This window comes from Tachysurus vachellii, chromosome 5 (assembly GCF_030014155.1).
Source record: "Tachysurus vachellii isolate PV-2020 chromosome 5, HZAU_Pvac_v1, whole genome shotgun sequence".
In the NCBI taxonomy this organism is placed as follows: domain Eukaryota; kingdom Metazoa; phylum Chordata; class Actinopteri; order Siluriformes; family Bagridae; genus Tachysurus; species Tachysurus vachellii.
The window spans coordinates 19,298,768-19,314,414 of NC_083464.1; the positions used below are offsets into that span (position 1 = coordinate 19,298,768).

At 44.0% G+C, this 15,647-nt stretch overlaps 1 protein-coding gene across 3 annotated transcripts in view; it reads right to left on the reverse strand.

The window, feature by feature from the left end:
- Positions 1–15,647, reverse strand: part of sema6e (sema domain, transmembrane domain (TM), and cytoplasmic domain, (semaphorin) 6E) — a 144,518-nt gene that overhangs the window by 54,883 nt on the left and 73,988 nt on the right. For all 3 annotated transcript variants that reach the window (XM_060870231.1, XM_060870233.1, XM_060870232.1), the window contains exon 3: positions 1,163–1,351. In XM_060870231.1, coding sequence (XP_060726214.1) covers positions 1,163–1,292 — 130 coding nt within the window. In that variant the 5' untranslated portion in view covers positions 1,293–1,351. The remainder of the gene's footprint in view (positions 1–1,162; positions 1,352–15,647) is intronic.

Consider the following 15,647-nt stretch of genomic DNA (forward strand, 5'->3'; position numbering starts at 1 on the left):
CCGACCTTGCACGCTCGGGTTCTTTCGGTTTGATACGACGGCCTCTTCAGACTCCGTCATCATACCACCTCCAGGGAGCTTGCTCCCTCTTAGCAGTGTTGCGTCAAGGGTTCGACGGCTCCGGCCCTCTCACTTATCCTCTGGGCCCCAAGGTGTTCAAGATAAGTCTTGTCGTTCTCTACCGTGGCACGGCGCGGTTGAATTCGTTCCCCATACGCAGTATGAGTGGAGTATCGAAAGGGAACGTACTCGGTTACGAACGTAACCTCGGTTCCCTGAGATACGGAACGAGTACTGCGTTATATGCCGTGCCACGAGGCTGCGGCTTCAGTGTCGTCGCTTCAGTCGTATGACCTGATTTCCTCTGGCGATTTGCCTGCTTATATAGCTATACGCCCCGCCCCCTTTTTTAGCGGGCTTTGGCGCGCTGCATCGCCACAGGCTCGCGCAGCTACGCAGCGCCGTCATTGGTTTTAAAAAAAGTTTCATATTAAACCAATGACAGTGCAGTTGCACTGCGTTATTGAAAAAAGGCTTCAGTATTGAGGAAAAAAGGAGCTTTTCCCCCATACGCAGTACTCGTTCCGTATCTCAGGGAACCGAGGTTACGTTCGTAACCGAGTACGATTTCGTTAGCTTACACAACCCATATTGCTGAAGTCAACAGAACACCACTGACCCATCTTCCTGAAAACTCGTTCCTCCTTACTCATTTAAATAACTGGTAAGCTTATATGTATGCTATAATGGGATCGGCTCCAGGTTATTTATATGTTTGGTGTGGGGACACTGTCGCTACCTGCCAAGTGCTGATACAGTAGTTTGGCAGGCTGACCATCTGTAAGTGCTGCAGAACATTTCACATATTCTCCTAAAAATCCATTCATCTTGATTTTTGTGACTTTTGATAAGAAAACTAGTAAATAACCCAAAACCTGGAGTAAAGATTCAAAATCTAAAAAGATAGATAGATAAATAAATAAATAAATAAATAAAGGAAACCGCTGACAGAGGTGTACATTTTTATATTGTTCAATATCTAATATTTCTACATCCATCTGACTCCGAGTGAAAAAGTGCCTACACCTGAGAATCACATAACCAAATTGTACTGATGTGTTTACAATCCTGAAAACCCTAAGAATGAGTTTTTACTACTCACGCTCACTCCCGACTATGCTGATTGGCTCCAGGTCCTGGGGAAAGGGCATGGCAACGTTGGATAGCAGTAACAAGCCAGTGAGGCTAAGGGTCAGGGCCAGGAGGGGCCGCAACCCCCAAACCAACCGCATTTCAGCACCAGCTACAGCACTCAGGCCCACAGCATGACCCACAGCAGACTTCCTTCCACCTGAGAGAAACAGACAGAGAACAAATACGAAATTACAAATACTGACCTTAACACCATGAGAGAAAAGATACTGTGTAGTGTGTGTGTGTGTGTGTGTGTGTGTGTGTGTGTGTGTGTGTGTGTGTGTGTGTAAAGGCAAGGGCGTATTCCTTGCATGGCTTTTGTTTTGTAGGATGAGTAGTGATATGTGCAACAGCATGATAATTTGACTCAGAGTGTTATAGAAGATTATCTAAAGTCGTCTCTGCATCAGTGAAATAACGTTTAATTAAATGTCGGACAGGAGAGAATAAAAGATTGAAGGAGTGACTCTGCTCATTAAAAACCCGAACAGAATACTCAAACACTCCCATATAATTGAATTGAAACCCGTCCACAAGGGTTACAGGAGCGCTTCAATCTTGCAGCTTGTACTATAGTTTGGATTGAAACATTTTTTTTTTCTTCAGTAGGTTAATAAACAGCAGAGAGGAAAAGTAGCAGGAGTGCAGTGAAGTGAAGTGACAATCCCTGAGTGAGATGAGTGCGGACTGTGTCATATTGTAATTATTATGTAACTGTAATAAATGTCCTCATTAAATGCAATGTTAATTGAGGTGCATGCACGTTTGATTAGAAGAAGCAACTGAGCTTATTGTGTCTAACTAAATGTTGTAGAATAGAGTGAGAATAGAGAGGCATGACAGATGATTGTTGGTCAACCTGGAAGTGATCGTTTCTCTGCTTAACTCGACAAACCACCAGTAGGGTTTTTTAAAAAAGGTTTAAAGAAAATAGGGTTTTGTCTTCAACAAAAGTGTATAATTCGAACACATTTGATCATCTTCACGAACGAGACACAACTTTTAGAAATTCTGAAGCATAAATACAAATCATCTGAAGTAAAAAGCTACAAACTACATCACAGTCACATGACTTTGGTCTTTCAGACTTGAATAAAAAACACGTTGAATAAAAAACTTGGAGCTGGAAGTTTGCCATAACGTGATTATAAACACAAAAAGGCCGTAGTAACTGAGTTTGCCCCATATATATATATATACCCCTAATACCCCTAGCAACTGCCGTATTCAAGACACATAAAAGCTTAAGAAAAACAGCGAGCGAGGTATATTACTGGTGTAGAATAAAATGTGAAAAAAGTTGAAGCACAGACGTCTGAGTTTTAGGACATTCCTACAGCATTGGAAGTGGTGACTCAAGCAGTTAAGGCTCTGGGTTGTTGATTGAAAGGGAAGATCAAAGTTCAAGTTCCAGCACTATTGGGCCCTTAAACAAGGCCCTTAACCGTCTCTGCCCCAGGGGTGCTGTATAATCCAGGGGTGCTGGATGACCCTGCGCTCTGACCCCAACCTCTAAAGTTGGGATATGTGAAGAAAGAATTTCACTGTGCTGTAACGTATATGTGACAAAATACAAGCTTACAGACTAAAATAAATGCCAGATAAACTAGTTTAACTGGATAATCAATGTGGTATTAGCTTTCTGGTTTGATGATGCACTGTTAATCTACTAGACTTTCGGGAAAATCTACAGAGAGGCATTCCCACACAAGCCCGTGTTTTTTCAAGGAATGTTTAGTTTGTAGTTCGATGTCATTTTCAGAATGTCATCCTAAGTAAAGTGGAGGTTAGAGAGCCACCAGAGGCCCTCACAGGCACATTGCAGTGCACTGAGAAGCTTCATCCTGAGGCTTAGCACCCTGAGGAGAACAGCTGAGATAACTGTTATCAGCCACAGTGCTGAGATCGCTTAGGAGATTACATGGAGAAAGATAGCTCGGAGAAAAGGGGGTGTGAGAATACTGACCAAAGGGACACCTGGTTCATTGACTCCAGCTCTTCAGTCTTTCATAGGTGACTTAACACAATTAACAACACAGGCTGCTGGGAAAGCGCCTGTCTCTGCCAAATCTGACACAAGGCCAGAAGGGACACATCAAAATCTCATTTTCAGAACAGATTAAAAAAAAAAGGCCAGGGGTGAAAAAAGATTAAAGTAATAAAAAAAAAAAAAAGAAAAAAAAAAAAAGAAAAGCCCAGCTGTCAGAGCAAGAGGGTACGTTTGAGCTGCGTTTCCCTCCAGTTGGATTATTTATGAGTGGCTGAATGTTTGTGTCAGATGAAGATTGAGCTGAAATGCTAATGTTATGCCTTGTTTACTCTGCAGGCTAATTGGACAGCCAGACAGACAGACAGCTGGAAGCCGCTACTTACTAAACACACTATAGCTAACCTGCATAAAAGTGTCTTAAAGAAGGAAAAAAAAAAACATGTTCCTCTTTACATATTAATGACAGATTGAAGATATCGAGGAGAGAATAGGACGAGCTGAGATGCCAGCTCTTGTACAGAGTTCGAATTGGATCACAGACTCGGTCAACACTATTATGCGCCGTTATCAATATTCATACGTTCCAACCTCATTCACATTCCACAGCCACACAAGCGTTTAGCAGCACAGTCAAACAATGATCACTATAGACTGGAAATGTAGGAGTGTGCTGCTGTTTATTTCATCAATTACAGTCAATGTCATTGTTATCAATGTCACACACACACACAAAACACACATACACACTTACATACCAACCCATGTACACAGACAAACACACCAACCCATGTACTCTCTCTCTCTCTCACAGACACACACTTACCCATGTACACACACAAACACACCAACCCATGTACTTTCACTCTCTCACACACACACACACACACACACACTTACTGTACATAAAAACCCATGTACACAGACAAACACACCAACCCATGTACTCTCTCTCTCTCTCTCTCACAGACACACACTTACCCATGTACACACACAAACACACCAACCCATGTACTTTCACTCTCTCACACACACACACACACTTACTGTACATAAAAACCCATGTACACAGACAAACACACCAACCCATGTACTCTCTCTCTCTCTCACAGACACACACTTACCCATGTACACACACAAACACACCAACCCATGTACACACTCTCTCTCATACACACACTTACATAGTAACCCATGTACACACAAAAACACACCAACCCATGTACTTTCACTCTCTCTCACACACACACTTACATACTAACCCATGTACACACACAAACACACCAAACCATGTACTTTCACTCTCTCTCACACACACACTTACATACTAACCCATGTACACACACAAACACACCAAATCATGTACCCCCCCTCACACACACACACCTACACACCTATGTGCGCACACACACACATATCCATGCAAATTTTGTTAAATATCATTTCAAACCATGTAAGGCATTAAAACACTGTGCAGCACATCTGTTTTTCTTGATAGATTACTGCTCTACATAGCTTCAGCTAGCTAACACAAACTATTCCAACCTTAAAAGTGAACATTTAATATTTACTCATGTTTAGATGTTATTGGAACAATGAATGATTTTATTATACTCGACTCTGACAGCTACCATGATCCTAACTGTAACACTAACCGTGCAACCTGTATCATCTGAATGGACTAATGTTACCTGTCCATTTTACTTTAATTTAGGATCCTGCTCTTCATCATGCATTCTGTCATTTTCTGTCAAATTCTATTGGTAAAAATCCAGTAGGTACTTCTTAATAATTCTGTTACTTCTGCTGGATAAAAACTGTATAAAAATGCATCCATATATATATATATATGTGTGTATTAAGCCCATATATATACATATATGGGCTTAATACACTCGAATAATAATACCCTGGAATGCCTTTTAAAATGAAATTCACATCAGAGTTTGTTTATATTTAGCCACTTCAGGAAATAAAACAAAATAAATGTCCAGAAAAATACTTTCACAACATCAGAACATCACTGTCTGATTTTGGGGCTATAATGAAAGCATGTAAACAGTGAAGTATGTAACTATAAACAGTAACTAATAAACAGTAACTAACACACTGATGTATTCTACACGAGCTACACACACAGCCAGACCCCTGCTTCAGCACCGGCTAAAGGCTAATGTAAGGCTACAGAGCACCAAGCAAGGGCTGAGATGCTCTTTGTCAAGGATTTGCTTGTCACTTGGCCTTATCAGACTCCCAGTCGGGGCTGTGGGTTCTGCGCTGACACACGGTACAAAATACATGCCCTTTCACTTTCACACACACATGCATGCTCACCCATGCACGCACACACAAGCACACACACGTATACGCACCGTTGTTGCAGAAAGCAGTCTGGATCAGACGACCGATCCACATGAACACAAACAAACAGCGATTATGAAGCACTGCCACATGCTCGACTGCAATAATAGCTTTTTGTGAGCTATTTATTATTTATTATAGAGCACAACAGACTCACTGGTTCTGCTCCATTGCAATAACATCTTGTGATCAAGAGAGTGTGAGCATGAGCGAGAGACAGAGAGAGAGAGAAACAGTGACTTCATCATCAACATTCTGATAAATTACAAACAGATATATGATTCAGTTGAACGCTGGATATTTGTTCATTTGTGGCTTCATATGGAGAAGAAAGTTCTGTGAAATATGTCTTCAACTTTGCCATCAACATTCTTAGGGCCATATGTCTAGTTCCCATGTACATCCTGAAACTTGCTGCGACGTCAGTCTTTGCCGCAGAGCATTTCCGCAGTCATTAATAGATACCCAATAAAGGCTCTCACTCAGCACTGAAGACTGATTCCAGCCCTGATAGGCTCCAGAAGCTAGTGGACTTGTCACTTGGTTAATTAAATGACCTAAATGGATTTGGCCTTAATTACTTCCCCTTGCTACTCCGTCTCATGCCTCCATCACTTCAGTCACACTGAACGACTCCAGGCTCGGTGCAGTTAAATTCCGAACAGTATCAGCCAGATAAGTCCCGAAAAATCTAATCAATTGGATTGAGGTTCAGTTCAGTTTAATTTGTAAAGCTGTAGACATGGGGCCATATGTGACTGATTCTGAGAAAAGAATGTGAACACCAGACCATCATACCCATACAGTATGTCAAGTCAAGTCGGGTCGAGTCGAGCGGCTTTCATTGTCTATTCAACCATATATAGCTATGTATACGCAGTACAAAGTTAAACATGAGACAATGTTCAACTAGAGCAATTGTAAACATATACAAACTTAAGCAGCAGCGGCAGTTAGATGAGGTATTGAAATGAGGTGTGCAACATATGTGGTTCTTCCTTAAACCTTTGCCACAAATTTAGAAGCACATGGTGTTTTTGTATGTTGGAACATTACATTTTCCTAAAGGGGCTGTATTGCCGCTGTGCGCAAAGCGAGATCCATGAAGACATAGCTGGAGTAGAAGAACTTGCCTGAGCCTTGGTATGAAGTGTAACGCTGACTGCACCCCAGGCTTCCTCACCCGACATCAGCGCCTGATATCACTAATGATCTAGTCGCTAAATGAGCATAAGTTCTGCAGCACTGGTCCAATATCTAGTGGAAAACCTTTTCAGAAGACTAGATGTTTTTACAACAGCAAAAGGGAATAAATCAAGCATTTGTCTATAGTATAGACTCTACAGTATATACAGTGTATTTCTACTGTAGTTTGACACTAAATCTTTGATATCTAACAAGCTTAAAATAAATAAAGTTCATCAAAAAATCCAGACATAAAAACAAACAAAAAAATGATTCATTGGAAAAATGCAAACAAAATATAGACACGGTCTTTCTAGTGAAAATCGTAAATGTTATCTCAGTTTTAAATGTTTAAATAATTCTATATTTTCACTGATAACAATATTTGTTATTGCATATCCACAATTTTAGGACATAACCTTGTGAATGCTACGTTTCTGCACACCACGGGACCAAGACATGAGGCCCCATCAGGAGAGCAAATAAACAGCAGGAGCATAGCAAGAAACCTAAATCTGTAAAATCCATACACCACAACAGTGTTATCACTAACAGAGGCCCTCCAAACACATACAGTCCCACATGAACTTCTCTGAAACAATGTGCTGCTTGACTTGTACACCGTGTCCTTGAGAAATCTCGCCAATCTGTAATCAGTCGGGATTTAAAAAAAACTGTTCGCCAAATATGAGGTGTTGACAAGCTGACAGCTGTTAGGGGAACAAGGCATGGAGGATTTCTGGGCATTAGCTGCTTAGAGTCTGAGGATAGAGCGCCTCTGGGGTTGTGGATTGATTATGTGACATTCGTTTCCAAGTGCCGAGGCCGGCGGTTGCACTTAGGCCGTCAGGTGCTCTTCTCTTGTCTGACATGTCCCTAGTCATGCAGATTATCTTTATGGCGAATATCCAACACGTGGAGGTGGGAACATCTTAAAAAGATCTACATCAAGTTAGTGTAACGGCTCTGCTATGTGTGGCTGTGCTCCACTGACTAAAACCACAAGGGCCATATTTAAATGTGATGAGTATTACGCGCATTTCAGAAGACTTGCCTCGGAGCAGAGCCTTGCATGCTTTGGGACCCTTACCTGAATAAGCCCTCCTCTCTGCCCCCTTCGTCTACATCACCACACTTAATGAAGGCACGTGTCCCTGGGCTCCTCTGTCATTTCAAACATGATTAGGCAGGTTAGTGCGTGAGCTCTCCACGGCCCATTACCCCCCAGCCACTGCGGCTAGGACCTGCTTGTAGCTGTGCCATTTAACATGGCCACAGCTAGCCTCTCTGAGGGAAGACTGCACTGGCACATGTGGCTTCCCGAAATTACCCCGCGAACACTTCCAGGACCCCTGAGAAGCTTCAAGATCGTAAGGACAGACGAGAAGGGCTGTACGACTAACAAATGGGAACAATGCATATAAGCATCCAAATAACTTTGCCTAAGGGGAGTTTACATTGCAAATGATCGCATCTTATTGCCACCGTTAAATCCTCACATGGCAGGACTGCCTGGCAGATTGGACTTTTTTTTTTTAATGATATTCCAAAGCTGATTAGCAAGCCCAAGGAACAGCTGTGCCGAAAATCTGAGGTGCAAATGAAGCGCAAGCCTTTAAAAACAAGGCCATAGTCATTTCCCTTGCTGAGCATGTGAAATGTATTAAAGAAAATGTCGGGATCTAGAAGACAGCCAGCTTCTGAGAAACAAACAACTGCGTATATTGTCTTTATGTACTTAATCCCGACAGTTAAGGAGCTCCAGGAAAAACAAGGGCATGAGACTTAGCCTGTAATTCAGCTGTACAAAGGCACCATTGTCTAATCACAGAGTGTGGTTGTAACCTGCTAACGGTGGGTCAGTTTGTCAGTGAGCATCAATAGTCAGATCCCATGATACCGGTCATGTGGGTCTCAACGAATCATAAAAAAAACAACACAACCGCAAGCTTTGCTTAGACAGTCAGACCTGGCTATATTTCTACAGACCACTGTGACCCTTGTGTCTCCATTAGATAAAATACGACTGTAGAACCGAGCAAGAAGTGTCAAAATATGCGCTGGTGAATTGATAGCCTCGCAGCCTGGGTGTGTGCTAAACGCTGGTGGTGCTAACACCTGTTTAGTGCACCATTTCATTAACCACCTCACAGCCAAGACAGTCAGAAAAGCTCCTAATTATATTTTCAGTGGGTGTCCATGCTGCTGCTGGACTACTAAATTGGAACTGGGATCGTGCAGTGCTGGGCAATTATCATCCAATGACCCCTACAGCTGTGAAAGAGAATGTGAAATTTCAGACATGTATCGTCGCAGTCACACCGAGTTTAAGGGGATTGCTAATTAAAAGCTTTTAAAAATCACCACTTCAAGTTCAAATACATGTACACACAAATCTACCACATCTACACCCCACAGCCTGTATTAGGCATCTTCAGACAAAAGAGAATTATTTTCTTCTACTTCAGAACTACTTGTGAAGAAATTCCACAGGTTCAAGATTACTTGTTAAAATGAAACGTCAGACCACGATGTTGACCGTGTATTAAAGAGGCTTTTTTTTTTCTGTTCCTGGAAAATAGTCGCGTTAGAGCCGATAAAAGCAAGACTCTGGAAATTGCCGGAAACTGCAAGAGCATGTTGAGGCTGTGTGAGTGACGGTAAGTTTACTTGTTGTAATAGATGTGCACAGAGAATCAATTCAGCAGACAGACAACATCCTTGGCCTCATTTGGGATTAGGAGCAAATAGATGGGTGTCAGAACCATCAGTGCTCTCACTCTCTTCTTTATCAGGGCAGTGGCATGAGCATGAGCTCAAAATGAATGCCTCAGTGGCATTCCAAATGTGTGTGTGTATGTGTGTGTGTGTCTTGTCTATAGCATCGAGGTCACAGTCATCTTGCTATCGATGCCAGTCGACTAAACCTACAGGGAGAGAAAGTATCTGCCACTGGCACTGGGCTTTAGACAAACTGACACGGAGGAGGAGGAGGAAGAAGAAGAGGAGGAAGAAGAAGAAGAGGAGGAGAAAGGTCACTCAACAGTCACTGGTGCCCCTTTGAGTGGCTAGTCTTTTCTGGAATTCTGCGTGGACTAAAGAATTCGGTTGACACTGTAAGAGGTGGGAGTGCCAATCTGAATACTATTAAAGCTTGTGATAAAGTGTTAAATAAACCGTTACAGTGCTTTCCACTCTGTATAATACTGTTATTGTCACATTCTCTCAACACAACAAGCCTTTTATTTTTTTTTTTTTAACTGAATGAAATATTCAGAGAGCTCTTGATGTAGTAAAGGAGAGTGAAGCACTCGGGCACAAACACAGTACTCGGCCTGGTGCATGAGAAAAGCCCTGTAACAGACTAGACAACAGAAGAAGTCTATGTACAGCCAGGTGCTGCATTCACAAATCACATTTATTTATTCAGCATGTGCTCTTAAACCCGAAAAGAGAAAATGGTGACAATTATCCACCAGAAACAACTGATTCACAGAACGAAAGTACACAAACATACACACAATACTAAACAACACCTTTAAGGGGTGTTTTTTTTCCCCTTAAAAACCCTGACGTTTGTATTCTCTACACCTCTGGAAGTTTCCAGTGGCACCGTCGGCCAGACGACGGCCAGACACGAGAGCGGGATCTGTGCCAGACGGCAGACAGCCACAAGCGCAATCAATAGAAAAACCACAGTGAGGTCATTCCGCTGCCAGACATCAGAAAGGCATGACCCGTCCTTCCCCATAGCTCCTGTCTTCTAGAACAATGGTCTGCATACACAGCGCAGCTCATTCTCCTTAGAAATCAGTCATATGGAAAAGACAGGGAAAAAAAAAAACATGGATTTCGTTCTCAGTTCTTTCATGCTCCTGTCTTAACCGTGAACCGACTCCGAGAATCCTGCACAATTATTCAGAATATCATTTATCCGTCTCGCTTCTGTCTTACGTTTCAGGTTATGAATAAAAGTAAACACTACATGTGTACACTCTCTCTCCACCTCACTCCCTCTTCCGTTAATAATTTAGTTTGTTATTGAGAAACCTAACCTGCACTGCTATTGACAGAAATTCGAGCAGGCCCCCTGTCGAAGGGTGTTATAATTGGAAAGTGGAGTGTGTGTGCAAGAGGAGCTGGCAGAGCAGCAGGAAAAGCTTGACTCTCGCACTTCTGCATGCAGCTCTATTTTTACAGTCTGTTCTAGGTCTTCAAAAACCACTGCCTGGGTCCTGACTGCAAAAGTCATCACAGGCATGCACGTACGATCACAAGCACACACACGTACATGGACACACACACATGCGCACGCGCACACACACCAAAGAGAATACCCTAAGGAGGTGAGCAAGTGGGTAAGCAGGGATGAGCAGTGCTGATTGGGAGAAGGTTTAGACAGAGAGTCTTTATCAAAGAGCTGCAGAGCACTTGTCACAGCGGCATGACGCACACTCCCACTCAGTCATCAAACTGAGCATAGCACCACACGATTCCAATTAGACTGACAGACAGAGACACAAACTGAGTGCATGTGTGTGTGTGTGTGAGTGAGTGAGTGAGTGAGTGAGCGTGTGAGCGAGTGTGTAAGTGAGTGACTGAGTGTGTGTGTGAGTGTGTGAGCGAGTGTGTAAGTGAGTGACTGAGTGTGTGTGTGAGTGTGTGAGCGAGCATGTGAGTGTGTGAGTGAGTGAGCGAGCATGTGAGTGAGTGAGTGAGTGAGCGAGCATGTGAGTGAGTGAGTGAGTGACTGTGTTAGTGTGTGATTGAGTGAGTGAGTGTGGGTGTGTAAGTGAGTGAGCGAATGAGTGTGTGAGTCAGTGAGTGAGTGTGAGTGTGTGTCTGAGTGTGAGTGTGTGTGTGAGTGTGTGTATGTGTGTGTGTGAGTGAGTGAGTGTGTGTGTGAGTGTGTGAGTTAGTGAGTGAGCGAGTGTGATTGTGTGTGTGTGAGTGTGATTGTGTGTGTGTGAGTGTGAGTGAGTGAGTGAGTGAGTGAGTGAGTGAGTGAGTGAGATTGTGTGTGTGAGTGTGAGTGAGTGTGTGAGTGAGTGAGCGAGTGTGATTGTGTGTGTGTGAGTGAGTTAGTGAGTGAGCGAGTGTGATTGTGTGTGTGTGAGTGTGATTGTGTGTGTGAGTGTGATTGTGTGTGTGTGAGTGTGAGTGAGTGAGTGAGTGAGTGAGATTGTGTGTGTGAGTGTGAGTGAGTGAGCGAGTGTGATTGTGTGTGTGTGAGTGTGAGTGAGTGAGTGAGTGAGCGAGTGTGATTGTGTGTGTTTGAGTGTGAGTGAGTGAGTGAGTGAGATTGTGTGTGTGTGAGTGTGAGTGAGTGTGAGTGTGTGAGCGAGTGTGATTGTGTGTGTGTGAGTGTGATTGCGTGTGTGTGAGTGAGTGAGTGAGTGAGTGAGATTGTGTGTGTGTGAGTGTGAGTGAGTGAGTGAGTGTGATTGTGTGTGTGTGAGTGTGAGTGAGTGTGAGTGTGTGAGCGAGTGTGATTGTGTGTGTGTGAGTGTGATTGCGTGTGTGTGAGTGAGTGAGTGAGTGAGTGAGATTGTGTGTGTGTGAGTGAGTGTGAGTGAGCGAGTGTGATTGTGTGTGTGTGAGTGTGAGTGAGTGAGTGAGTGTGATTGTGTGTGTGTGAGTGTGAGTGAGTGAGTGAGTGAGATTGTGTGTGTGTGAGTGTGTGTGAGTGTGAGTAAGTGAGCGAGTGTGATTGTGTGTGTGTGTGTGTGTGTGTGTGAGTGAGTGAGTGTGATTGTGAGTGAGTGAGTAAATGAGTGAGTGAGTGTGATTGTGTGCGTTAGTGAGTGAGTAAAGAAAATGAAAAAAAAAGAAAGGTCAGTGATGTCAGTAGGTGGATGATTAAGACAGAGTAGGAAAGAACAAAGAGTATGAAGTAAAATATGGTGGAGTATGAGTGCAGCAGGATGGAGTAGAGTGCAGCAGGATGGAGTATGAGTGCAGCAGGATGGAGTAGAGTACAGCACGATGGAGTAGAGTACAGCAGGTTGCACAACTTGTTCAGTGGAGTAGAGTACAGCACGATGGAGTCGAGTACAGCAGGATGGAGTCGAGTACAGCAGGATGGAGTCGAGTACAGCAGGATGGAGTAGAGTACAGCAGGATGGAGTCGAGTACAGCAGGATGGAGTAGAGTACAGCAGGATGGAGTAGAGTAAAGCAGGATGGAGTAGAGTACAGCAGGATGGAGTCGAGTACAGCAGGATGGAGTAGAGTACAGCAGGATGGAGTAGAGTACAGCAGGATGGAGTAGAGTACAGCAGGATGGAGTAGAGTAAAGCAGGATGGAGTAGAGTACAGCAGGATGGAGTAGAGTACAGCAGGATGGAGTCGAGTACAGCAGGATGGAGTAGAGTACAGCAGGATGGAGTAGAGTACAGCAGGATGGAGTAGAGTACAGCAGGATGGAGTAGAGTAAAGCAGGATGGAGTAGAGTACAGCAGGATGGAGTAGAGTACAGCAGGATGGAGTAGAGTACAGCAGGATGGAGTCGAGTACAGCAGGATGGAGTAGAGTACAGCAGGATGGAGTCGAGTACAGCAGGATGGAGTCGAGTACAGCAGGATGGAGTAGAGTACACCAGGATGGAGTAGAGTAAAGCAGGATGGAGTAGAGTACAGCAGGATGGAGTCGAGTACAGCAGGATGGAGTCGAGTACAGCAGGATGGAGTCGAGTACAGCAGGATGGAGTCGAGTACAGCAGGATGGAGTAGAGTAAAGCAGGATGGAGTAGAGTACAGCAGGATGGAGTCGAGTACAGCAGGATGGAGTCGAGTACAGCAGGATGGAGTAGAGTACAGCAGGATGGAGTCGAGTACAGCAGGATGGAGTCGAGTACAGCAGGATGGAGTAGAGTACAGCAGGATGGAGTCGAGTACAGCAGGATGGAGTCGAGTACAGCAGGATGGAGTAGAGTACAGCAGGATGGAGTAGAGTAAAGCAGGATGGAGTAGAGTACAGCAGGATGGAGTCGAGTACAGCAGGATGGAGTCGAGTACAGCAGGATGGAGTCGAGTACAGCAGGATGGAGTCGAGTACAGCAGGATGGAGTAGAGTAAAGCAGGATGGAGTAGAGTACAGCAGGATGGAGTCGAGTACAGCAGGATGGAGTAGAGTACAGCAGGATGGAGTAGAGTACAGCAGGATGGAGTAGAGTACAGCAGGATGGAGTAGAGTACAGCAGGATGGAGTAGAGAACAGCAGGATGGAGTAGAGTACAGCAGGATGGAGTAGAGAACAGCAGGATGGAGTAGAGTACAGCAGGATGGAGTAGAGTACAGCAGGATGGAGTAGAGAACAGCAGGATGGAGTAGAGTACAGCAGGATGGAGTAGAGTACAGCAGGATGGAGTAGAGTACAGCAGGATGGAGTAGAGAACAGCAGGATGGAGTCGAGTACAGCAGGATGGAGTCGAGTACAGCAGGATGGAGTAGAGTACAGCAGGATGGAGTACAGTACAGCAGGATGGATGGAGTAGAGTGGAGTGAAATGGAGTCGGGGTGTATTACAGAGAAGAGCAGTCTGATGGAGGAGAGTAACAACACTAACACTGTTTGGTTACATGTGTGTTTGTGTGTATTTTGTTTTTTTATCCAATGCTCTATTTCCCCAGAGTAAAAGGGACTAGCAGGAAGATAAAAATGATACCCGGCTCAGTCCTGCTGTGAAGATGAAATGCTCGGCTTAGGAAGAGAGAAAAAGACCAAGAGTGAGACAGACATTCAGAGACACACACACGAAATTAGATGCAGAAGGACAGAGTGTCTCGTCCTCAGATCACAACATCAAACCCTCGTCTCTCATAGCTTATATCTATATATACATAGCTCCCATTGACATTGAATGAATTTTCATGAATGAGAAAGCGTGTATTTATATGTGCGTGTGTGTGTGTGTGTGTGTGTGTGGGGACAGATCGAGAGAGTGCGGGGGGTGGTGGGAGACAGATAGAAAGAACCCCCCAAGTTGTGTGTGATGGGCCTGCAATGCTCAAAAGCTCAGCTCCACTGTGTCTGTGAAAGTACATTTGGGAGTTAGAGCTTCTTTATAGTGTACTAATGCTGATCCAATACACACACACACACACACACACACACACACACACACACACCCCTCTGAACCATTATTCATTCATCATTCATTCATCTTCTACCGCTTATCCGAACTACCTCGGGTCACGGGGAGCCTGTGCCTATCTCAGGCGTCATTGGGCATCAAGGCAGGATACACCCTGGACGGAGTGCCAACCCATCACAGGGCACACACACACACACACACACACACACACACTCTCATTCACTCACACAATCACACACTACGGACAATTTTCCAGAGATGCCAATCAACCTACCATGCATGTCTTTGGACCGGGGGAGGAAACCGGAGTACCCGGAGGAAACCCCCGAGGCATGGGGAGAACATGCAAACTCCACACACACAAGGTGGAGGCGGGAATCGAACCCCGACCCTGGAGGTGTGAGGCGAACGTGCTAACCACTAAGCCTCCGTGCCCCCCCCCCCCGACCATTATCTGTAGATTTATTTATTTTTCTGCTTTTCTTCTTCTTCTAGAAATCATCATCATCATCATCATCATTTAATTTTCTTTTCACGAACCTATAGTACAGTGCTGAGTATAAGCAATAGTCAATGTAAATGGTAACGGTGTCTATCACAAACGCCGCCTACTACATGTCGCGCAAAAACAACAGTGTGAATAGAAGATATGACATATATGATATGTTCTGGACATTATAACAGTCTTTTATGATGGAGGTCCTGTGTGGGCAAATAAATGATGTGCCACCAGAAGCACTGGGAACAAATGTGCCAGGTGAACACACACTCCAAAAATGTGAAATATATGAACTATATTTGGTCTAGTAATGATTTGGAAGGACAAA